Source organism: Hyperolius riggenbachi, chromosome 3 (assembly GCF_040937935.1).
Source record: "Hyperolius riggenbachi isolate aHypRig1 chromosome 3, aHypRig1.pri, whole genome shotgun sequence".
NCBI classification, from domain to species: Eukaryota; Metazoa; Chordata; class Amphibia; order Anura; family Hyperoliidae; genus Hyperolius; species Hyperolius riggenbachi.
The window spans coordinates 53,660,397-53,685,109 of record NC_090648.1 but is presented as its reverse complement, the minus strand read 5'-3'; the positions used below and the strand labels follow the sequence as shown (position 1 = coordinate 53,685,109).

Genomic DNA, 24,713 nt, shown 5'->3' with positions numbered 1-24,713 from the left:
GATTCAGGCTGGAAGGAGGAGGAAGATGTATGGCAGCAGAGGGACACTAATAGGTTCAGGCTGGAGGGAGGAGGCATGGCAGCACTGAGATAGTGATAGGTTCAGGCTGGAAGGAGGAGGCAGAGGTATGGCAGCAGAGGGACACTAATAGGTTCAGGCTGGAGGGAGGAGGCATAGCAGCACAGAGATAGTGATATAGGTTCAGGCTGGAAGGAGGAGGCATAGCAGCACATGGAAAGTGATAGGTGCAGGCTGGAAGAAAAAGACATGGCAGCACAGGGCACTGATAGGTGCAGGCTGGAAGGAGGAGTCATGGCAGCACAGGGACACTGATAGTAGCAGGCTGGACGGAGGAGGCATGGAAGCACAGGACACTAAAAGGGGCAGGCTGGATGGAGAACACATGGCAGCACAGGACACAGATAGAAAACAAAAACACAAAAGAGAGGAGGATCGCTCTCTGGTGCATTAATACAAATTCCAGCAGCCTGCTGGACGCATACAAAGCGACCTGGGGAGGCCTAAAAGCTGTACAGCATACAGCGCAAGGGGTTGGAGCTAACTACCCTCTATTAGGCTGCTTCAAAAAACAGAAACTTTATTTTTCTATAGATGGAATAAATATATAAAAAAGTATATATAAAAAAAAATATATATAAAAAATGCGCACCCAACCCACCCCCATCCACCCCCTTCTCCCCCGCCTTTTCCTCTCCCCCCCTCCCCTCCTTCACCACCCTAGGCCCCTCCCACTCCAGGAACCCTTTAGACACACATGATTGTGGGTCCTACACACCCCTCACTCTGTGTTTCATATGCATGTCACTCTTCCCCTCCCCTTTCCCCACTTCCCTCAAGGAGCTAAACCACACATTTCTCCATATATAATAATAAATAATAAAAAATAAAAACAATCCTCATTTCACTCAACACAACCCGCTCCAAAGATTTCTGTATATATATAAGTAAGACAGAATTTGTATAGGATAGAATGCATCCTACACACCATACATTATACATACATGTATGATGGAAGAGCCTTTTGCATACACCCCTGCATTTCCATCAAGCGCATTTCTCCCCCCTCTTTTTATTTTTCATATATTATGGGTATTTTACATTCTTTTTTATGTATATATGTATTTATGTATATGAATTTTCATGTGCATGTACATGTATGTCATACCCCTGTTCTCATATATTGCAGTTTGTTTTTATATGTATATGGATTTGATTGTATTTCTCCTGTATATAGTTACCCTTTAGATTAAACTGAATTCGCCTGTTACTGCAATCCCAGACTGTGCAGCATCCTAGACAATAGCGCGCAGTTAACCCTCATCCCCTCACTTTACGGGCGCACTTTCCTATAAGAGTATATACATACTTTTATGAATTTTATAAAATATAAAATATTTATTATATATTTGTTTTTTATGTAAACTTTTGCGCATTTTTTATATATATTTTTTTTTATATATACTTTTTTATATATTTATTCCATGTATAGAAAAATAAAGTTTCCGTTTTTTGACGCAGCTTAATAGAGGGTAGTTAGCTCCAACCCCTTGCGGTGTATGCTGTACAGCTTTTAGGCCTCCCCAGGTCGCTTTGTATGCGTCCAGCAGGCTGCTGGAATTTGTATTCCCTCCATAACCTAAGCGTCCGGCCGGTTGCTGGGATACCCACTCTTCCCTCACCCCACGCAGCACACTTTGCTTTTTGATCTCTCCGGGCCTCTATCCGTGCGCCCGGAGGGTTGCTTAGCAACCAGCCACACATTTAGTTCCCCTCCCTGCGCCGATACGTCATCTGACGAAGGCGTAGCACGCCGAAACGCGTCATGACGTACTAGGCGCAGGGCAGCTGCCGACATCACCTAGTGTTCCTGGCCCCGCTAGCGCTACCGGATTTCCGGATTCCCACGACTACTGGCCATAGAGTGGAGGCGATTCAGCAGGAGATACTATCCCTTGGGCACGGTGATATACACCTTGTGTGTTATAAGCTATATTGTCATTTTACATTGTGAGTTTTATATTTTTATCTTGCGAAAGAGGCATAATTAAAAAGGTTAATGCACCAGAGAGCGCTCCTCCTCTCTTTTGTGTTTTTGTTTCCAATAAGCTTTAATACTTTGGTCCCAGAGTATTTTTGGAGCAGCACCTGGTGGACACCTTGTGTCGTTGTGTCATTCCACTTAATTGAGCGCAGCGGAAAGGTGTTTGTAGGACACAGATAGATGCAGGCTAGGAGGAGAGGCATGGCAGCACAGGACTCTGATAGGAGCAGGCTGGAAGGAGGAGGCGTGGCAGCACAGGGACACTGATAGGTGCAGACTGGAAGGAGAAGGCATGGCAGCACAGGGACACTGATAGGTGCAGACTGGAAGGAGGAGGCATGGCAGCACAAGACGCTGATAGGTGCAGGCTGGAAGGAGGAGGCATGGCAGCACAGGGACACTGATAGGTGCAGGCTGGAAGGAGGAGGCATGGCAGCACAGGGACACTGATAGGTGCAGGCCGGAAGAGCCTGACAGCACAAGGACAGTGTTGGGTACAGAATGAAGGGAAGAGGCATGGCAGCACAGGGAGACTGATAGGAGCAGGATAGAAGGAGGAGTCATGGTAGCACAGGACACTAATATGGTCAGGCTGGATGGAGGAGGCATGGCAGCACAGGGACAGTGATAGGTGCAGGCTGGAAGGGAAAGCCTGGCAGCACAGGGACAGTGTTGGGTGCAGAATGAAGGGAAGAGGCATGGCAGCACAGGTAGACTGATAGAAGCAGGATAGAAGGAGGAGTCATGGTAGCACAGGACACTAATAGGGGCAGGCTGGATGGAGGGGGCATGGCAGCACAGGAACAGTGATAGGTGCAGGCTGGAAGGAGGAGGCATGGTAGCACAGGACACTAATAGGTGAAGGCTGGAAGGAGGAGGCATTGCAGCACAGGGACACTGATAGGTGCAGGCTGGAAAGAGGAGGCATGGCAGCACAGGACACTGATAGGTGCAGGGTGGAAGGAGGAGGCATTGCAGCACAGGGACACTGATAGGTGCAGGCTGGAAAGAGGAGGCATGGCAGCACAGGACACTGATAGGTGCAGGCTGGATGGAGGAGGCATTGCAGCACAGGGACACTGATAGGTGTAGGCTGGAAAGAGGAGGCGTGGCAGCACAGGACACTGATAGGAGCAGGCTGGAAGGGAACACCTGGCAGCACAGGGACAGTGTTTGGTGCAGAATGAAGGGAAGAGGCATGGCAGCATAGGGACACTGATAGGAAGAGGATAGAAAGAGGAGGCATGGTAGCACAGGACACTAATAGGGGCAGGCTGGATGGAGGAGGCATTGCAGCACAGGGACAGTGATAGGTGCAGACTGGAAGGGAACGCCTGGCAGCACAGGGACAGTGTTGGGTGCAGAATGAAGGGAAGAGGCATGGCAGCACAGGGAGACTGATAGGAGCAAGATAGAAGGAGGAATCATGGTACTAGCACAGGACACTAATATGATCAGGCTGGATAGAGGAGGCATTGCAGCACAGGGACAGTGATAGGTGCAGGCTGGAAGGAGGAGGCATGGCAGCACAGGGACAGTGATAGGTGCAGGCTGGAAGGAGGAGGCATGGCAGCAGAGGACACTAATAGGGGCAGGCTGGATGGAGGAGGCGTGGCAGCACAGGGACAGTGATAGGTGCAGGCTGGAAGGAGGAGGCATGGCAGCAGAGGACACTAATAGGGGCAGGCTGGATGGAGGAGGCATTGCAGCACAGGGACAGTGATAGGTGCAGGCTGGAAGGAGGAGGCATGGCAGCAGAGGACACTAATAGGGGCAGGCTGGATGGAGGAGGCGTGGCAGCACAGGGACAGTGATAGGTGCAGGCTGGAAGGAGGAGGCATGGCAGCAGAGGACACTAATAGGGGCAGGCTGGATGGAGGAGGCGTGGCAGCACAGGGACAGTGATAGGTGCAGGCTGGAAGGAGGAGGCATGGCAGCAGAGGACACTAATAGGGGCAGGCTGGATGGAGGAGGCATTGCAGCACAGGGACAGTGATAGGTGCAGGCTGGAAGGAGGAGGCATGGCAGCACAGGACACTAATAGGGGCAGGCTGGATGGAGTAGGCGTGGCAGCACAGGGACAGTGATAGGTGCAGGCTGGAAGGAGGAGGCGTGGCAGCACAGATGCACAGGTTAAAATGGGGTAGCTTGGCAGCACTTATGGCCATGCTGCTGTTCTGCTATTAGTGGATGCTAATATGTTGCTGAGTACAGTAGGTGCTTTCTAGTGGCCAGAGATAATTATATGGAATGATTTGGCATTCTAATGTTTTTTCTTTTCTCTCCTCCAGCTATACGTATGGTGAATCAGTGGGTGGTCATGCCTTCGCGTTGTTTGGAGTGAAAGGCGATGGTCAAGAAATAAGTATAACAGAGTCACTGACAAAGATTGAGGTATCAGAACCAAGCTGTAGTTCTTAAAGAGACACTGAAGCGCAAAAAAAAATATGATATAGTGAATTGGTTGTGTACTATGAATAATTACTAGAAGATTAGCAGCAAAGAAAATATTCTCATACTTTTATTTTCAGGTATATAGTGTTTTTTCAAACATTGCATCATTCTATATTATGTGCAGATTACACAACACTCAGCATTCAAAATGAGTCTTTCAGAGCAGTCTGTGAAATAATGACCTCTCCTCTGGCAGAGAAAAAGTTAACAGTTCACTTACAGTTGAGATAATAAAAGTCAGATAACAGCCCTCTCCAGGACTAAAGGTAGCCATACACTGGTCGATTTGCCATTAGATCGACCAGCTGACAGATCCCTATCTAATCGAATCTGATCAGAGAGGGAACGTATGGCTGCCTTTACTGCAAACAGATTGTGAATCGATTTCAGCCTGAAACCGATCACAATCTGTGGAGCCGCCGCTGCTGCCTGTCCCCCTCCCCGCGCATACATTACCTGACGCTGGCTCCCGGGCATCTTCTCCGCATCTCCTCCACACTGCACCCGCTCCATCCCGGCGCTTCCTGTGTCACTCCGTGACCAGGAAGTTCAAATAGAGCGCCCTCTATTTGAACTTCCTGGTCACTGCAGTGACAGGAAGCGCCGGGATGGAGCGGGTGCAGTGCGGAGAAGATACGGAGAAGATGCGGAGAAGACGCCCGAGAGCCAGCGTCAGGTAATGTATACCTGATCGGATCGGCCGCCACTAGCGACGCGCTCCCTACCTGCGGGCGATCGAGGGTAATTTCCCGCACGGCGCGATCGACGGACCGATCCGATTTCGGGAGGAAATCGGATCGGCGGGTGCGTTTAGCGCGAACGATTGGCAGCAGATTCGATCCCAGGATCGAATCTGCTGTGGAAATGGCCGCGAATCGGGCCAGTGTATGGCCACCTTAAGACTTAGAGAGTTAATGGCTTGTTTGCATAGAGATAACAACTGGAGTTTCTTAACTCTTCCTGTACTGGAAACAATTAGACTGATGTATCTGATCTTAATGCTTTATTTCTTAGCTGTGCTACACATACAAATCATAATATCATAATTTTTTTTTCGCTTCAGTGTCTCTTTAAGGTGTATAGAAAATATCTGTATATTGGAAAGTCTGAGTATTCAGCTCATTTTATGAAAGTCGCTGCTTGAGCTTTACCGGGTGCTTTGAGTAAAACTTAACTGTGCTTAACGAGTATCTACATCCCTGCAAAATCCCTCTTCACCTCACAGGGCCATAGGCTCTCTTGCTGTCGTGCACTCCTGCTCATGCCTGTGCTCGCTCCCGCGCTCGTTCTCGCCGCTGATCGTTAGATGGGAGATCAATGACTGGAAATACAGTTCCCATTCATTGATCTAAGTCCCCGTGTGAATGATCGCTGGCATCAATGAGATGGCGGCATCATTCACAAGAATCGATACTTACACGTCCACACTCTACTTCCTATTTGTGTACTAACACAAATCAAAACACACAAACTGATATTTATCAGAACAACAATTTGATTCCCACGATAGAGAATATATACATATATATACATTAAAACTTTTATTAGTCTACATTAAAACCACATTTCAGTATATTTCCTTTTTAATTAAATGAGGTAGGTGTAATATAGTAATGATCAATATATGACCTGCAGGTCCATATAATACTTGATCCCACCTAATCCTCACTAAAGATTGCTTAAAGTGCTATTTACAAATCCCCCCACCACAAATCCAACATGTTTCAACCCCCTCTAATGGGGCCGTCGTCAGGGATAAAAAGTACTAAGTGCTAGGGTATAAAGTGCATAAAGACATCACATTGCAATCATTATATACAGAAAATAAAAAATGAGAGCTGTTCTCCCAAGCTCAGTCAAGCATCAACTGGGACGTGATCCTTTGCAGCCTTATATACTAGTCAGGTGGGTGGAGTAATGTGAATTTGTATCCACCCCCTGAACAAAGTAATCCTATTGGCTGCAGCATCCATCCATCAGCCATTCCATTACGCTTATTGGCTGCCCTATCCGCCGCAATAATGAGGAAAACCGCTATTTATAAATACATCAATGTCCCCAAAATCTCGTAGCAAGGTGGGGACATCTGTAGAAACCACATACCTTACCGGCAAGCGTCCCCTTATAAGGCCGGCTGATAGCGGCGAACGCCGTCTTTCTCCCCATAGGGAAGCATTGAACGCCTCCCATTGGTCCAAAAAGCTTCTAAGTGGCCTCCACCTCTGCAAACGTCACAAGGCTTCACTCGCCTCTCATTGGGGCGCTGTTGAACAGCTTCTATCGGAGTATTCTCTCTGTCTCTCCGCCCCTCCACCAATCAGCGTTCATTCCGCTCGTAGCTGCAGTGTATTTTGTAAACAACTATGCGGCCCGTCTTATAGACATTATAGCTGACATATTATTGGCAATCAAAGTCATAAGAGGCATAGTACTTCATACATCCACCTTATTAAGCACTTTTTGTGGTAAACTCTGCTCACAATACATAAATACTTTGTCATTAAAATCCAGAATTGATCTTGGACAATAATATTATTGCCTTTACAGATGTAATGAGTGGTCTTATAGAAATTAAGTATATTTTAGTGGGATCAGGTAAGTATTAACACTGATGTGTTAGTTTGTCATGGCGTTTCTGTATTAGACAGCGGCCATTCTTTTATCCATCCAACGTCATATAGGATGTAATGAATTATATTGTATACTTTTACTGTCCACAATACAATTATACTTAGTATTATAACAGGATCTGTAGGCCATCTTATGGGGCTGTAATTCTAAGCCACACAGCACTATAGTTCAGTAAGTGGTTGGAAATATTCCTTAATATATCACAATCCCATATTTCTTTATTCCCAGGCCATATCCTTATCTATAGTTTCTTAGATTATATTGTTCAGTAGCAAAGGTATAAGATTAATATACAATATATATATGTGACCACACATCTCTTGACAGAAACCCTCCACAAAATCAATCATCCCTCTATTTCTAATATTTGTTAGTACATGTCATCAGATAAAGGGAGTATATGTAAATCCCTCATTTAGTCCCTTTGGATTTAAAGTTCCAAGGCGATATATCCATTTGGCTTCTAACTGCCGAAGCTTCTGATCCAGGTTGCCACCTCTTGGTCCCATCTTCCATTGTTGGATTACAAAGTATTTTAGACATGAGGTGTCACCCCCATTTTTCTCTCTAAAGTGATGGGCTACTGGGGTATCTTTAGGATTATTAATATTGCCAACATGTTCCAGGATTCTCTGCTTTACCTGGCGAGTTGTCTCACCTATATACATCAATGGGCATGGGCATACAATCGCATAGACCACTCCCTCCATCTTACAATTGTAAAAGTCCAATATTTCAAATTTCCTCCCATCTTTTGGTGCCAAAATTTTTACAGCTGTTAACATTTACACATGCTTTACACTTCCCACATTTGAACATACCCTTTCTCTTGTGTACTAACACACAGAAAAGTTATGCATGAGGACATCATGCAGCAGACTAGTAATATTTCACCTATATTTTTTTTTAACAGTAAAGTTTTTTTATTTTTTTTCAAAAAAAACATTACAACATAGCATGGTAGAACCAACAAGAAACAGGTGTGGTTGTCATAGGAAAACAATCCAGAAAAGTTCCTGATACAAATCCACTTAAATGTCAAGCGTGGTACAGTTAAATGAACACCGTTATAGTATCAAGTTAGTGTTACATAATAGTTTGCCAGTATCCAAGAAACCACCCTGTGAGGAGGAAAGCAAGTAAGAAAGAAAGAAAAAGAGGAAAGAAGGAGAAGAGAAAAGAAAAGAAAATGACCGACCGCACCCCGACTTGCCCCCGGTCCCCCACTGCCGCATGGCCTAATCCTCATAAGTCTAGGAAACTAAAATTATTATATCAGTATTGGAATAAATTCTGAGTCCGTTGGGTCCATAATTCTGGCTTCCCATATGCCCCAAATTTTATAATATTTCTTTGGGCATCTCCTATTTAGGTATGTAGTTTTATATAAAGGCAGAGAGGAGTTAATAGATTTGGCCCACATTCCCAAGGTAGGGACAGAAGATTTTTTCCATAGCTTGAGTATTTCTTTGCGGGCTTGGAAGCAGAGGGTTCTGACTAATATTTGTTTGTGGGGGGCTAATGTATCCTCCTCCATTTTCCCCAGCAGTAAAAGACCCGGATCCAGCGGGAGAGCAACTTTCAATAGTCTGTTAATCATTGATAATATGTCTTTCCAAAAGGGGGTGATCCTTGGACACGACCAAAACATATGCACGAAAGAGCCTTGCGCCGCTTGGCATCTCCAGCAAACGTCTGAAAAGGATTGGTCCATTCTATGCATACGTTCCGGCGTGTAGTAGGCTTGATGTAAAAACTTAGTCTGGACTAGTTGGTCTCTGGCTGAAATGACCGAGGTCGGGTATAGTTCCAGGACCTCGTCCCAGTCATCCCTTTCCAGTCCTGTCACCACTAGTTGCCATTTGTTAAAGCATTTGTCTAATTTAGTGTTATTGAGAGTCAGAAGTGCTAAATATATTGCCGAGAGTACCTTAGGCAAATCTCTAGTTAAAAGTAATTTTTCTAGATCGTCCATGGTTAGTGTCGGGGGGGATCTTCCAAATTGTGAAGAGTAAGCATGCCTGAGCTGGAGATAGCGGAAAAAGTGTGAGTTAGGCAGGTTAAATTGTGATTTCAAAGAATCAAAAGTTAAAATCGTTTGTCCCTGTTGTATGTGAGCTAATGTTTTAATTCCAAAGTTCGCCCAAATTACTGGATCCGGTATAGTCATAAAGTGTTGAAGCTGGGTGTTGCCCCATAGCGGGGTATGTGGTGAGAGTACGTTTCCCCCTGCCAGCGGGGCCCTAGCCGCCCTCCATGCCTTCCACACCGTTAGCATAGCTTGCGTAGTTTGTGAAGAGCATTTAGGACCTCTATAGGGTAAATTTGTTAGTTTTTCATATGAGCCCAGAATTGCAGCTTCTATTGTGGTTGCAGGATTGGACTCGTCTTGCGAGAACCACCAGCGGGTCGTTACTAGGATAGAAGCCCAGAAATATTTCTGAAAATCAGGCATAGCTAGACCCCCTCTGTTTTTTGGTAGACATAGAATATCTAGAGCTATACGGGGTTGCTTACCCGCCCAAATAAATCTAAGTAGGGTAGAATTCAACTTTTTGAAAAAGTTTTGTGTGAGCCAAATCAGAGATTGTCGAAAGACATAAGTGAATTTAGGCAAGTATATCATTTTTATTAAGTTTATTCGGCCTATCAGGGTCAATGGCAGTTTGTCCCAGATTCTGCATTTACTTTCCAGTGACTGCACTATGGGGTCGATATTCAATTTCTGGTAGGCAGTGATATCTTTAGTTATTTGCACTCCCAGGTACTTAAATTGCGAGACTGACTGCAGTGGGATAGGAGGGGTCGAATTATTGAGAGTAGGGGGGTCTAGATAAAATAAGGTTGATTTGGACCAGTTAATCCTAATTCCAGATGTTTCCCCAAAGGTGTTGAAGATTTTTAAAGCGGCCGTTAGGGAAGAGTTATAGTTGCTAAGGTATAAGAGGGCGTCGTCTGCGTATAGGGAGATTTTCTCCTCCAGATTGCCTATTTTAAACCCCTGGACAGAGCTGGACTGCCGGATATGAGCCGCCACAGGCTCCATTGCCAGGGCAAAGAGAGCCGGGGATAAGGGGCAGCCCTGCCTCGTGCCCCTCTTTAACTCAAAAGGTTGTGAGATATTATTACCTGTTTTATTTCTAGCAGTGGGGGTTGCATATAAAAGTTTTGTCCAATTCAAAAAATTAACCCCAAACCCAAATTTACGTAGCACTGCCCACAAATATCGCCATTCCACTGAGTCAAAAGCTTTCTCCGCATCGAGAGAGGCTATAGCCCTCTGCCCTGTATTGGAGTGTTCAGTCTGGATATTTGTGAGCAGTCTCCTTATGTTGATGTCAGTCCCCTTGCCGGGCATGAATCCTGACTGGTCCTGGTGAACCAAATGCGTTATTATTTTATTTAGGCGAGTGGCCAGAATTTTTGCCAAAATTTTTGCATCTACATTTATCAGAGAAATTGGGCGGTATGACGAGCATACAAGTGGGTCCCTACCCGGCTTAGGTATAACTATTATAAGTGCTTCTGACATGGAGGGGGGAAGGGAGCCGCCAGCAAGGGAACCCCGCAGGGTGTTCAGAAGTCTAGGTGCCAGTAATTTAGAGTATTTTTTTGTACAGTTCAACTGGGAGGCCATCCACCCCAGGGGATTTCTTAGATTGCATAGATCCTATCGCGTCAGAGATTTCATCTAATGTAAGAGGTTCCTCCAGTAGTTTTGTGTCGGTGTCCGACAGAGTGGGTAGTGTAATTCCTGCTAGATATTGGTCTATGTCCTCATCTGCCATTGTCAGTTTACTGGAGTATAAGTCTTTGTAAAAGTTAAAGAAAGCAGTATTGAACAAGAGAGGATCAGATGTGACAGAAGAGTCGTGTAGTTTTATTGCTGGGATAGCCGAAGAGCTTGTTGGATCCCTGGACAGCCAGGCCAGCATACTGCCGTTCCTGTCTCCTTGCTCAAATATCCTTTGTTTTTGATCAAGCAGGGATTTCTTTACTGTATTTATCCTATAAAGTTCAAGTTCCTGAAGCGCCAGTTGCCAATTCCTATAGATAGTATCATTGGTAGTTTGGATAAATTCTGCTTCCAGCTGCATCGCTGTTTGCTCTTTCCACTGGACCAGAGCCCTAGCCTGCCCCCTGGCCACCCCGATAGCTTCCATATACTGCCCCCTCAAAACAGCCTTGCTGGCATCCCATTCAATTTGTGGAGAGGATGAGCCCTGATTATCTTCCCAGTAGGCCCGTATTTTGCGTTTAATTATGTCGTGTATAGTTGGGTCAGCTATCCAGTGATTAGACAAGCGCCACATACGATCTCCCTGAGACAGTCCCGTGGTCAGAATCAATTCTAATGGGGCGTGGTCAGATATGCCACGAGCCAGGAATCCAGAAGACTTTATCAGAGGGAGAGCATCTACAGATACCAGTCCAAGATCTATCCTGGAGAGAGTAGCATGAGTAGTAGAGTGGCAGGAAAAAGCTCTCACCCCTGGGTGCTTCCATCTCCACACGTCTGTAAAATTGCATGTATTGATCCATCTGGTGAAATCTAGCGTGTCTTTAGCAGAGGGTTTAAGCCTGTCCAGAGTGGGATCAGGAACAAGATTAAAGTCCCCGCATATAATTGTTTTAGAGGCCGGCATCTGCGCTATCTGGGTCATAATATTGTCAAGAATAGTAGGGTCTGCTGGGGGAGGTAAATACACATTGACAAGTATCAACTGTATGTTGGATATTGTTGCATGTAAGATAATGTATCTTCCGCTTGGGTCAATTTTTAGATGATGCATTTTAAATGGGATATTTTTGTGGATTAGTATAGATACTCCCCTAGAGTAGGTTGAGTAGGTGGAGTGATAGGCGTGAGCCACCCAGGGTCTTTTCAGCGCTAGTATCTTACTTCCCAGCAAATGGGTTTCTTGCAGTAAGCATATGTGTGGGGAGTGTTGTTTGAGAAAGTTTAAGACCAGTGATCGTTTGATTTTAGATCCAAGACCGCGGACGTTCCACGAAAGTAAGTTAAGTGTAGCCATGTGAGTTGTGTTTAAAGGTAAGAGCTGACCCCCCAGGGGAGGCCAGTGCATACTTACCGGAGCGTAGGGTCGGAGGGTCCTCGGGGCACGGGCGGTCATAAAGAAGAAAAGAAAAGAGAAGGGAAGAAACACACTGACAAGTAGAGCAGAGGCATAAACAAATAGAGAACAATAAACCAACTCCCAACTGTTCCCACCCTACATCCTGTACTTGGAACATAACTTCAGGACGTTTTGGATCCCTTAACGGTATAACCCAACCACACTGTACCTAAAAAGAACTAAATTGTTTTAGGCCAAAATAGGGCCTAAGTGAGAATTACTTCTCTTGAGTGAGAGAGAAAAAAATAAATTATGTTTTTTAGGGGGCAGTGGACAGTAAACTACGGGGGCCGCTGCCCAACATCTCCCAGTCTAAGACTGAGCGTCCAACTTGGTGTTAACTAAGGAAATCAATAAGGTTGCCATGACATCGGGTTGGGGTGCCCATTACTGTGAATGTAAGGTACCTATTCAGACTCTGTGTTCTAGTCATTAATATGTGTAAGGTGACAGTTAAATGATTGTTTACTATCAAATAAGGGGAAAGAAAAAGAGGGGGGGGGGGGGTTGGGTATAGGATATTAGGACTAGCGTTGCCGATCCTGTCTCGCACTTCATTAGGTGAGGTGCATTGACTAGGTAGTGACATTTATGGACTTGTTGTAGGAGGGCGTGGAGGGTAGGGCCTATAGCATCTTTCATGTGGAGATTATCCACCAACCGGAGATAATATTCATTGCACATAGTGTATGTTGAGTTAAATGTATTCATAGCATATAAGGAGAACAGTATCTCTTAGAGAACAAAACTATTCATTTCTATATAATAGTCATAGTATTAAGGTCAAGGGTAGCCTCAATTCCCCCATAGCATTCCTCAATAATTATCAGCACAGGATACTCTAGAGTATACCTAACTAGTATTGAAAAAGAGTGATGGATAGGCATGGGAGGGCAGACACCGCTGAGCAGATGTTCATCATCAGCTGTAATTATGAGATATATAGTTTAATGTTTCAACTGCTTGAGCGGGGTCCCTACATTTTAAATATAGGGCATGCGTATACCACTCCTCAGGCGATGTGGGGGGGGTTCCAGGTAGATAAAAACTGGTTATCCAGTATCAAAGGGGGGTATACCTTTGCTTAGGAGGGTTTGTTGTGTTGCCCTCCAGTTATATATCAGAGTAGAGCTATACATTCGTTAAAGCTATATGGTGGGGTGTGTTTCCAGAAAACTCCCCCAATCGTCCTGAGGAGGACAAGTCTCCCTTCTTTCTTTAGAAAAAGACCATCAGTATATAATTATTCGTTGTCTTCCCTACGTTCACACCCTCTGCAGGGTTAAATAGAAATACAGTACTGTAAAGAGCATTTTTATGGCATTCCTTGCACGTAGCGTATATTAGAAAGATTGTATGCATAGCATATATATTAAGCAGTGCCTTTAAAGAGCAAGAGTAGCTCTTATAGTTTAACATATCTAGTAGCAGATATAACCCCATCAAGCAGTTATCAATGCATCAATGCGTGTTTCAGCGGAGCAAAACCCAGCAGCGGCCACAAAATGTAAGTGTGCGAAAGGTCTGGGAGATATAGTTCCGCAGATCTAGTAATTTAAAATCCAAAAGCTCGTGTAGTATAATATCGATGCAGCCGCGGAAACAGAGGCTTACTGTTCTAAATATAAGCGGTGTTTTTAAATATTTGCAGGCGGGAGTGAAGATCAGGAGAGTTTGAAAAACTGTACCTTGCTGCCCCCAAGTGGCGGCTCAGGAAAGCCTATGTGGAATTAAGCAATATTGAAGTAAATGCTGGAGTTATCACAGCGCCGCCACAAAGAGAAAAATGCTTTATCAGTATATAGTGAACATTTGTCTCGCACACTTCAGTCCCCACCGCACAGCCACTGCCGGGGTTGCTTCGCCGAGATTCATAGAGAAGAAACATCTGTATGCCTTAGAAACTGCGGGAGTTACGTGCGTGGTGGCATATGACAACATTCTCTAGGCTCTTATAATTTTTTACATATGTATAACATATAAGCACCTATCCCAATATACTGTATATTAACTGTCAGAGGAGACAGAAGAACTCGTTGTAAGAGGAGCGGGGAGAGGGGGGGGAGTATATAGGGGGGGGGGGGGGGGAGAAAAAAGAGAAAAAGAAGAGGGGGGGGGGAAGGGGGAGGCAGTTATGTAGAGTCTTCTTAGGTAGGTTGTATAGTTACAGGCATCATTAGTTCGGGCACCTTTAAAGCATAAACATTTCCCTCCTTGCAATTTTTTTTAAAAATTAAAATATAACCTCAGAACCTAACAGCAGGCATATATAAGGTGAACAGTAAAGGAATCAATCCTAGAAAACTATCGCTAAAGCATGTCGGCCATAACATTAGAAAGCTGCTGAGATGTCTTAACCAGATATAGGGCTCGATTCACAAAGCGGTGCTAATCCAGTTAGCATGCCTAAAAGACTTTAGGCATGATAACCATTGCACCATGCTGGTGAAAAGCCAGTTTAGGCGTGATAAGTTTAGGTGTGATAAGTTTAGGTGTGATAAGTTTAGGCATGCTAAGTTTAGATAAGTTTAGATCGCTTGCAAAGTCCCGCACGCAAAGCAGCGCCATTAAACTTTATACAAAGTGCACCAGTCTTTGCTAGCGTAAAACTTTTGATCAGCTGTGCACTGCGGTGCTAACGCAGTTGGCGCTTAAACTTAGCATGCCTAAACTTATCACACCTAAACTTATCATGCCTAAACTTATCACACCTAAACTTATCACACCTAAACTTATCATGCCTAAACTGAGTTTAGGCATGATAAAGGGCTTTTCACCAGGGTGCTAACTGTTAGCACCGCTTTGTGAATCAGGCCCATAGTATCTTGTTGCATAACTGGGATACATAGCGGAGTTCTTGTTCCCTCTTGTCCTGCGAGGGCAAATATGTTGCAGTGGATACTAGACTTTAAGTGCTTATCAGTGAGGTCTCCAAGCCGTTAGCTTGTAAAGACTGTGGTAAGTAAAAAGTTGCGGAGGTGCCGCCATCTTGACTGTCTCTAGAGTCTTCCTAGTGTCTCTTCCAGCCTGTAGGGCGCGAAGGGAATGGGCGGGAGTCGTGTGCGCCATTTTAGATTTTTTAAAAAAAAAACATATTAGTAATGCACAGTGATGATTAACCATTATGAATCTTCTAGCTATCAGAGTCATAAAGCAGGTTAAAGAAAAGACAGCTCTATGTATGTATCCCGCGGCGTCCCCATCACTGAGGCCAAAGGCCTTGGATAGTATACAAAGATATATAAAATCATGGCTATAACTTGCACAACGTGCTGAATCATTGTATGAGACAGTTAGCAAATCAGCAGCTCAGCCAGGAGGCGACTTGTATGTGGAGATAGTCTAGTTATTCCACTGATCTCATCCAGCTTTACGGCCATAACATGAGGGCCAAGCAACAAGAAAAACATCTCAGACATTTTGCAGATAATCAAAGTAAATATACTTAGCCGACTTCAGGGGTTTGCAGGCAATTCCTCCAGCCATTTCAGGGCTGCAGCCGGTGTCTCAAAAAAGATAGCCGTCTCTCCGTCCTGCACCCGGAGTTTGGCCGGAAAGAGCATAGCATAAACTATTTTCTTCTCACAGAGTGACGGAGCTTTTTCTTGACCTCCTGAAATGATTGCCTCTTCTTTTGGGTTTCTGCCGTATAATCCGGGAACAGCATGAGGCGGTGGTTGTTTAAATGAAGGTCTCCCAGACGTCTGGCAGCTGTGAGGATGGTATCTCGGTCTCTAAAGTTTAGCAGGCGGAATATCAATGGACGCGGATAGACTCCCGGAGGGCCCCGCTTGGCCGGTATACGGTGTGCACGCTCGATGACAAAGAAGGGGGAGAAAGTATCCTGCGGCAGCAGCTTTTTGAGTAGCTCCTCCACGAATTTTGGCACATCTTCTCCCTCAGAGTCCTCTGGGAGGCCCAGCAGCCTTAAGTTGTTTCGCCGGTTGCGGTTCTCCGCATCCACCGCTCTGGATTCCAAGCGAGAGAGCCTCTGATTAATGGTAGGAATGGCAACATTATGAGCTGTCACGGAGTCCTCGGCAGCTGAGACTCTTTGTTCAAGTACTTTGGTTTTATCTCTGAGGTCAGTAAGGTCTTGGTGGAGTAAACCAAAGCGAGCCTCAATGTAGTCAATCTTTGTGGTTAGCGTGGACTGACATATCTTTATGGCCTCCAGGAGCTCGGCCGAGTTAGGGAGGGATGACTCCTCCGCCTCGTGGTCCGCCATTGTCACTGCCTCGTCTATCGCTGGCTGCTTCTGAGTGTGCTTTGAGGCAGCCGGGGTGTTCGTGGGTCTCTCCGTTGACGAGCCTGCATCAGCCTTATCCTTCTTTTCCTTCTTATTCCCCATCTCCTCGTATGGGGAGAAGCGGCGTGGAGATCTCTGTGGGCGGGAAGGGCCTGCTAAATCTGTTTGTTCGGCGTCTCCGGTCACCACGTCCTCCAGTCTCGGGGATGGTGGGCTGTACCAGGAATCCAGGATTGATTGCCTGTTCTGTGGGCTTCAATTAGAGCTCTTCAGGAGGATTTAAGTCCACCGATGGCAACAGATTGTATTAGTTGGGCAGCGGAGCTCCGAGCACACACGTCTGCTCAAGGAGCCATCTTGGCCACGCCCCCATTTCACCTATATTTACATTTAAAATTAACCCCTTACCTCCCACACTCCCCAAAAGCTACACAAATAAAGCATAACATATACACAAACAAAAGTAAAATATAGAATTAAAAAAAATACATAAATAGTTACCTTAGGGACTGAACTTTTTTAATATGTATGTCAAAAGGGTATTACTTTTTTAAATTATGGGCTTGTAATTAGTGATGGGCACAAAACTGAAAAAAATGGACCTTTATTTCTAAATAAAATACTGGCACCATACATTGTACTAGGGAAATATTCTAAATATTGCAATAACTGGGACAAATGGGCAAATAAAATGTGCTAGTTTTAATTATGATAGCATGTATTATTTTAAAACTATAATGGCTGAAAACTGAGAAATAATGATTTTTTCCCATTTTTTTCTTATTATTCCCATTAAAATGCATTTAGAATAAAATAATTCTTAGCAAAAAGTACCACACAAGTAAAGCCTAACTGGAGGTGAAAACAACAATGTATAGATCTTTTCAGTGTGATAAGAACTGATAAAGTTATTGGCAGATGAATGAACACAGCTCTGAAAGGTGAAACTTGTTCTGGTTTTTAAGGGGAAACAACCCTTGGAGGTAAAGTGATTAAAGGGAATCTGCAGCGAAACTAAACTTATGATATAATAAATTGTATGTGTAGTACAGCTAAGACAGAGAACATTGGTAGCAAAAATATGAGTCTAATATTGTTCCCAGTACAGGAGGAGGTAAAGGACAACTGTAGTGAGAGAGATATGTAGGCTGCCGTATTTAGGGGGTGGTGGTGTTGAAAACAGACACTTACCAGGGGCTTCTACCAGCCCCCTGCAGCTGTTATGTCCCACGCTGTCCTCCAATGATCCGCTGTTCCCAGCCGCCGGCCCCGGTCTAACGGGGCATCTCATCCAACTGCGGCTGCGTGGCAATGACCGCGTGGGAGCGAGCCCGTGTCATTGGAAGCTTTCTGCACAGGCGCAGTACAAGAAAATTCCATACTGCACCTGCACATTAAGCTCCCGATGACGCGAGCGGGAGCGTGCATTATTTGTCTTGTTAGACGAATAATTGCCCGGTGTCGGTGGTGAGGAAAAGGTAATCGGAGGAGGACGGCGCCAGACATGACAGCTACAGGGGGCTGATAGAAAGCCCAGGTAAGTTTCAGATTTTATTTTCAACCCCACCCCCTCCCCCCCAAGAACCCCTTAAGGCCCCGTTCACACTGCACGCGTTTCCAGCCGCGTTTTGGAAACGCGTGCAGGTGACCGACACGCACGACATCAGACATTGCATAGAGTGCAATGTCTGATGTTCACACTGCATGCGTTCCGGACCTGTGCGGTCCGGGAACGCATGCTGCATGCATATTTTGTAAAAACGCATGGCTGTCCCATTCACTTTTCAGTGATGGGATCAGCCACGCAACGCACTCAAACGCAGATGGCGTGCGTTCGTACGCGTTGCGGTCCGCATGCGTTCTGCACGCATGGCCATCCGGGTTTTTGATGTGAACGAGGCCTTAAGCAATACTAGTTGCCTGGCTATTCTGCTGGTCCTCTGCATCTAATACTTTTAGCCATAGACCCTGAACAAGCATGCAGATCAGGTGTTTCTGGCATCATTGTCAGATCTGACAAGATGAGCTGCATGCTTGTTTCTGGTGTTATTCAGACACTACTGCAGCCAAATAGATTAACAGGGCTGCCAGGCAACTGGTATTGCTTAAAAGGAAATAAATATGGCAGCCTCCATGTTCTCCTCACTTCATTTGTCCTTTTAAGAAACGTCAGTTGTTACCTCCTAGGCAAAAGAGCGTTTCTGAGCTCTCTGACCCAACTTGGGTCACTACAGTGGTGTTTTCTGAAGCACTTATACATCATAAAAACAGTATGAGAAAGCTTCACTATGTTCTCTATATGCACCATGGGGCTGTCATGAAAAGTGATTTCATAATTTCATTGTGTTACACAGTGACAATAAAGTGCTTAAATCTTGAAAAAAAAAAAACAGCAGGGAAGGATTGTGGCAGCTCTGATTGCCCTCATACTATGGCTAGCACTGCACTTCTTCTCTCTTCACTTCTCTTCTCCAAGAAGGCTGGTTCAGTGGCACTGGTGGGAGCAAAGTACCCGTCAGTAGGGGTGCTCAGATACCCCTTTTTCAAATCCGAATTGATTCGGACCCGGATACCCAGATATCCGAATCCGAAAGTTCTGGTACCCAAATTGATTTGGCTATCCGGATAGAAAACCGGAAGTGGCCTTTAAATTGCTTTCAAAACGTTTTTTAGGGTTAATGATACATGTAGCATCATGTTTTTTCTTAAGAGAAACACTAATAGATTATGTGGGGAGTTAAAATACAAAAAAAAAGAAATGGCTGTAAATTAACATCAGGCCTAGGTTCCAGACAGCGGTCATGCAGCCCACATTGTGTCCAAAGTCCAACTGCACAACTGGGACATGACAGTTTTCAGCCCAGACACCTCGAAAAAATTACGCAGCAATTGTGTTTTGGCTTAAATATAGGTGGTATCAGCACAGTAGCAGTGGCCTGTGGCACCCTGGCGGTGGAAGCAGCACAGCCAGCAGGAGCATGGCAATGCAGCTGCAGCAGGTGTAACGTGTGCCAGGAGCATGCTGGAGATTGTACCGTGGCATGTTAGAGATGAGCGTAATGACGTAATTACGATTTCGCGAAATTTCTCGTAATTAGTGTAATTACGATTATGGCCGTAAGTACATAATCGTAATGAAGAAGGATTTCGCGAAATTTCGCGTAAGCGTAATTTTCGCATTACAGTGGATATTACGAAATTAATGCGTATGGCCATGCTCCCAAGCGGAAAAGTTGACGCATGGATCAATGTTAGGTAGCCGCCGACTTTAAGGGTTAATAGCAAAGCCCCCTTAAATGCTAAGAGCCTCAAATTTGGAGAATATATTAAGGAGATCAGAAGGAATAAGAGGAAAATTTTTTTTTTCAAAAAGACCTTATAGTTTTTGAGAAAATCGATGTTAAAGTTTCAAAGTAAAAATGTATACATTTAAAAACCCGCCGACTTTAACGGTTAATAGCAAAGCCTGCTTAAAGTTTAGGAACACCAAATTCCCAGGGTATATTAAGGGGATCAGTGGGAATAAGAGGAATTTTTTTTTTCAAAAAGACCTTATAGTTTTTGAGAAAATCGATGTTAAAGTTTCAAAGGAAAAATATATACATTTAAAAACCCGCCGACTTTAACGGTAATAGCGAAGCCTGCTTAAAGTTTAGGAACACCAAATTCCCAGGGTATATTAAGGGGATCAGTGGGAATAAGAGGAAAACATTTTTTTATTTTTTTTTTCAAAAAGACCTTATATAAATAAGGACAAAACAGAAGCTCTCCCAATTAAAATTCCTCCACAGATACTACTTTCTCTTAAATCACACTTCCCATATAATTGGAAAACCCGTTCCCTTAAATACCTAGGGATACACCTAACGACTACATACGCTGACATATATAAGAGCAACTTTCCCTCACTTATCCAGAAAATCCTGCAGGATCTACACAAATGGACATCCTACAAAATTTCCTGGATTGGCAGGATATACACACTTAAAATGAATATCCTCCCTCGGATACTATACCTCTTTGAGACCCTCCCAGTGCACGTACCCTCCAGTCAACTGTCCAAGCTGCAAAAAGCCTTCTCAGATTTTGTCTGGAACCACAAACGCCCCAGAGTCGCCAGGCCGGTCCTTATGGCGTCAAGAGAACAGGGAGGCCTCGGCCTTCCTTGTCTTAAACACTACTACCAGGCAGCTCATCTACGACAACTGACTGAATGGTCGAGCCTAAAAGTTTTCACCAAATGGGCTCTAATCGAAGCAACTGACATACAACCCCTATCTCTGGCCTCACTAATTTGGGTAGACCCTCTCCCAAAAATATCCCATCTGACCCTCCTGCCCACCATCACCTTCACTCTCCGCCTCTGGAGATCTATCAAACCCACAACAAAACTCAAATCAAACCCTTCCCCCTTACTACCCATACTAGGGAACCCTGCTTTCCAACCTGGAATCTCACCCACTTTTATGGCTAGATGGTATCATATGGGCTACTGCAACTTGCATGACTGGACTGACTCTGCCACGGGCAAACTCTTAACCAGACCTAAGCTAGAGGAAAAAATAACTCTTACATCCAAAACTGTAATGGAGTACAACCAAATTACCCACTTCCTTCATTCATACACTCACAAAAACTCCCCCTTACCCCTTTGCTCTTCTTTTGAAAGACTGTGTTCCCGTGGAGGCCACCAAAAGGGACTTATTTCCCAGATATACTCCCTCCTTCAAACTAACTCAGGAGCCTTAATACCCTCTCATTCTTATATGAAGAAATGGGAAGAGTCTCTCCTCACCTCTATTGACCCTGAGGAATGGGTAGATATCTGGGAAAACGCTAAACACACCTCCATGTGTACACAGATTAAAGAAAACATTTATAAAATTATATTTCGATGGTACCTAACCCCAGAAACCTTATCCAAAATTTATCCAGGCACCTCTGACCTATGCTGGAGAGGCTGCTCTCACACAGGTTCACTGGAACACATTTTCTGGTTCTGTCCAATCATAGTCCCCCTATGGAAGGATCTCCACCGCCTTATCCAAACCACTACTGGAGTCACAATACCATTTGACCCAGTAATTATGCTACTAGGCAAACCAGTCCCTGAAATGGACAAACACACCTCACGCTTAATAACTCACATTCTGACGGCCTGTAGACTGTCCATAGCATCAGCTTGGAAAACTATGGCTCCCCCCACCATAACCGATATCAAAACTAAAATAAATTGGACCAAGAGCATGGAACAGATGACTGCTTCCTTAAGAGACACAGAATCTAAGTTCCACAAGATCTGGGACCCATGGTCTCTCTCTAACCCAGATCTCATGCCCCCATGATGGACCCTCCTCCTACACCAACCCATAGTTCCTACATACCCCTCCATCCCCTCAAAGCAATAATCATCCGACTCAAGCCCTATCACATCCCCTCGTACAACCGACTCTTAGGCCCACAAGCGCTGCGCCTGACCCTTTCCCACTCCCCCCCACCCTCCCAACCTGTGCCTCTAGTTAAACATTAACCTGTTATCGATTAATGTTATCTGTTTTCTCTTTGTTCTCTTTAAATGTGATATATTAGTACGTTGTTCTACAGTAATTATAATAGGCAGTTCTCATCTGGACACTTTCTTTTGATCACATCCGCAGAGACTACTACACCCCCCTGAACATTGTTCTCACCTACCCTCAACCCCAAGAGACAATTGTCCCTCCCCTCTCTACCATTCCTCTCCAAATGTGATAATCCTCTTAGGATTCAAATATTAGAGTCCAACGACCTGGACTGAAGACACTGTAAACTACGCACTCCTTATATCCTTACATGTATCTCACCTCCTTGAGAATATTGTATCACACTCCTATGTACAATCTGCCTATTTGTATTACCATTTTTGTATCTTTAATATCTTTAATAAAAATTAGTGTTACGAAAAAAAAAAAAGACCTTATAGTTTTTGAGAAAATCGATTTTTAAGTTTCAAGGGCAAAAATGTCTTTTAAATGCGGAAAATGTCAGTTTTTTTTGCACAGGTAACAATAGTGTATTATTTTCATAGATTCCCCCAAGTGGGAAGAGTTTTACTTACTTCGTTCTGAGTGTGGGAAATATAAAAAAAAAACGAAGTGGGGTCCCCCCTCCCAGACCTCTTTAACCCCTTGTCCCCCATGCAGGCTGGGATAGCCAAAATGCGGAGCACCGGCCGCGTGGGGCTCCGCACCCTGACTATACCAGCCCGCATGGTCCATGGATTGGGGGGTCTCGGAAGGGGAGGGGCAGCCAAGCTTTCCCCTCCCCCTCCGAGCCCTTGTCCAATTCAAGGACAAGGGGCTCTTCTCCACCTCTGATGGGCGGTGGAGGTGGAGGCCGCGATTTCCTGGGGGGGGGGGTTCATGGTGGAATCTGGGAGTCCCCTTTAAAAAGGGGTCCCCCAGATGCCCACCCCCCCTCCCAGGAGAAATGAGTATAGAGGTACTTGTACCCCTTACCCATTTCCTTTAAGAGTTAAAAATAAATAAACACACAAACACTTAGAAAAAGTATTTTAATTGAACAAAAAACATAACCACGAAAAAAGTCCTTTAATTTTCTTAATTAACCATTAATACTTACCTGTCCCTTTAAATAAATGATCCCTCGCAATAGCCTCGGAAATGTTCTATCAGTTACAATGTAACAAAGTTATTACAATGTAACAACTTTGTTACATTGTAACTACGCTGCACCCGACGTCAATCGCCGCTCAGCCGCCGCATACGCGTCCGTGCTGCACGGACCCGTGTTCCTAAACTTTAAGCAGGCTTTGCTATTAACCGTTAAAGTCGGCGGGTTTTTAAATGTATACATTTTTACTTTGAAACTTTAACATCGATTTTCTCAAAAACTATAAGGTCTTTTTGAAAAAAAAAATTTTTCCTCTTATTCCTCCTGATCTCCTTAATATATTCTCCAAATTTGAGGCTCTTAGCATTTAAGGGGGCTTTGCTATTAACCCTTAAAGTCGGCGGCTTTTTAATATTATATGGAGCGTTACGGTTTAACGCGAAATTACGGTAGCGTTTAATGCGAAATTACGGCATGAACGAAACGCCAAATTACGCGTTGAAAATTACGCTTACGGTATTTTCAATTACGATTTTAATGGCAATTACGCTACCGTAATTTCACATCGTAATCGCAAATTTCGCATGCGTAATTATAGTAATGCGAAATTACGAAAATTTCGGCTCAACTCTATGGCATGTAGCGTTGGTACCATGGCTGTAAAAAAATTGTGAAACAGGCGGCTTAGTTAGTAATAGTTAACAATCAGGAGGAGCCAGGAGGTTGCGGTGGTGGTGGTAAAGGGTGGTAAGTGATTCCCAGCCACTTCATGTCCCCCTCTTGCCAACAACAGGGAAAGACTCGCCCAATAGGGTCTGGCGGCGTTTTTTTCCTTGCATGGGAAGCGGTGGAGGGAGCAGAGGAGGCCACTGAGGACTGGCTGCCTGAACAGGCCTCTGTGTTGGCAGGAGTGGCAGAGGGGGTTCTGGTGCTCCGAGTCTGACCACTGCCAGCGCCAGCTTGCTGCGAACAGGAGTGCTGGTGGGGGTGGAGGTCTCAGTTGTAGAGCTGGTGGTGGCCTGCTCATCCACCATCAGCTGGAAAATGGCCGATACATGCTGCTGCGCCTCTGCAGCGTGACTACCCCTAACAGCTGGATGGCCAGTGGCTAACGGCGGAATGGACACTGACACGGCAGAACTGCTGACGGTGGCCGCAACGTTGCTCGCTCTCCTCTTGGCCTTGCTGCTCCTCCCCCGGCTGCCAGTGCCAGCTGACATAGTACAAGTTAAATGTGATGATGTCACCACCAGATGATGTTGGGTACTTGTACTTTATTAAAATTGGGTTTGGACTTTAAAGCAAATGTGCATGGAGTGACAGACAGCAGAGTAGAAGACAGTGCACACTAACTGTCTAACTGTCACACTGACACTGCTCAGCACAGCAGCACTGCAGTAATCTGTAGTAAGCTAACACAGTACTACTCTAGCAACTAACTAGCACTGCAGTACTAACTAAACAATAACACAGTAATTCTATTCCCTAACCTATACTGTAGCTAAGGCTAATAGCAGGCCAGCAGTAGGCCTGGTCTGTGCACAGCACACACAGACACAGGAAATTA

General features: G+C 44.9%; 1 protein-coding gene across 1 annotated transcript in view; it reads left to right on the top strand.

The window, feature by feature from the left end:
* Positions 1-24,713, top strand: part of LOC137562609 (A.superbus venom factor 1-like) — a 554,872-nt gene that overhangs the window by 127,825 nt on the left and 402,334 nt on the right. Inside the window, exon 8 of the mRNA XM_068274112.1 lies at positions 4,354-4,456. Coding sequence (XP_068130213.1) covers positions 4,354-4,456 — 103 coding nt within the window. The remainder of the gene's footprint in view (positions 1-4,353; positions 4,457-24,713) is intronic.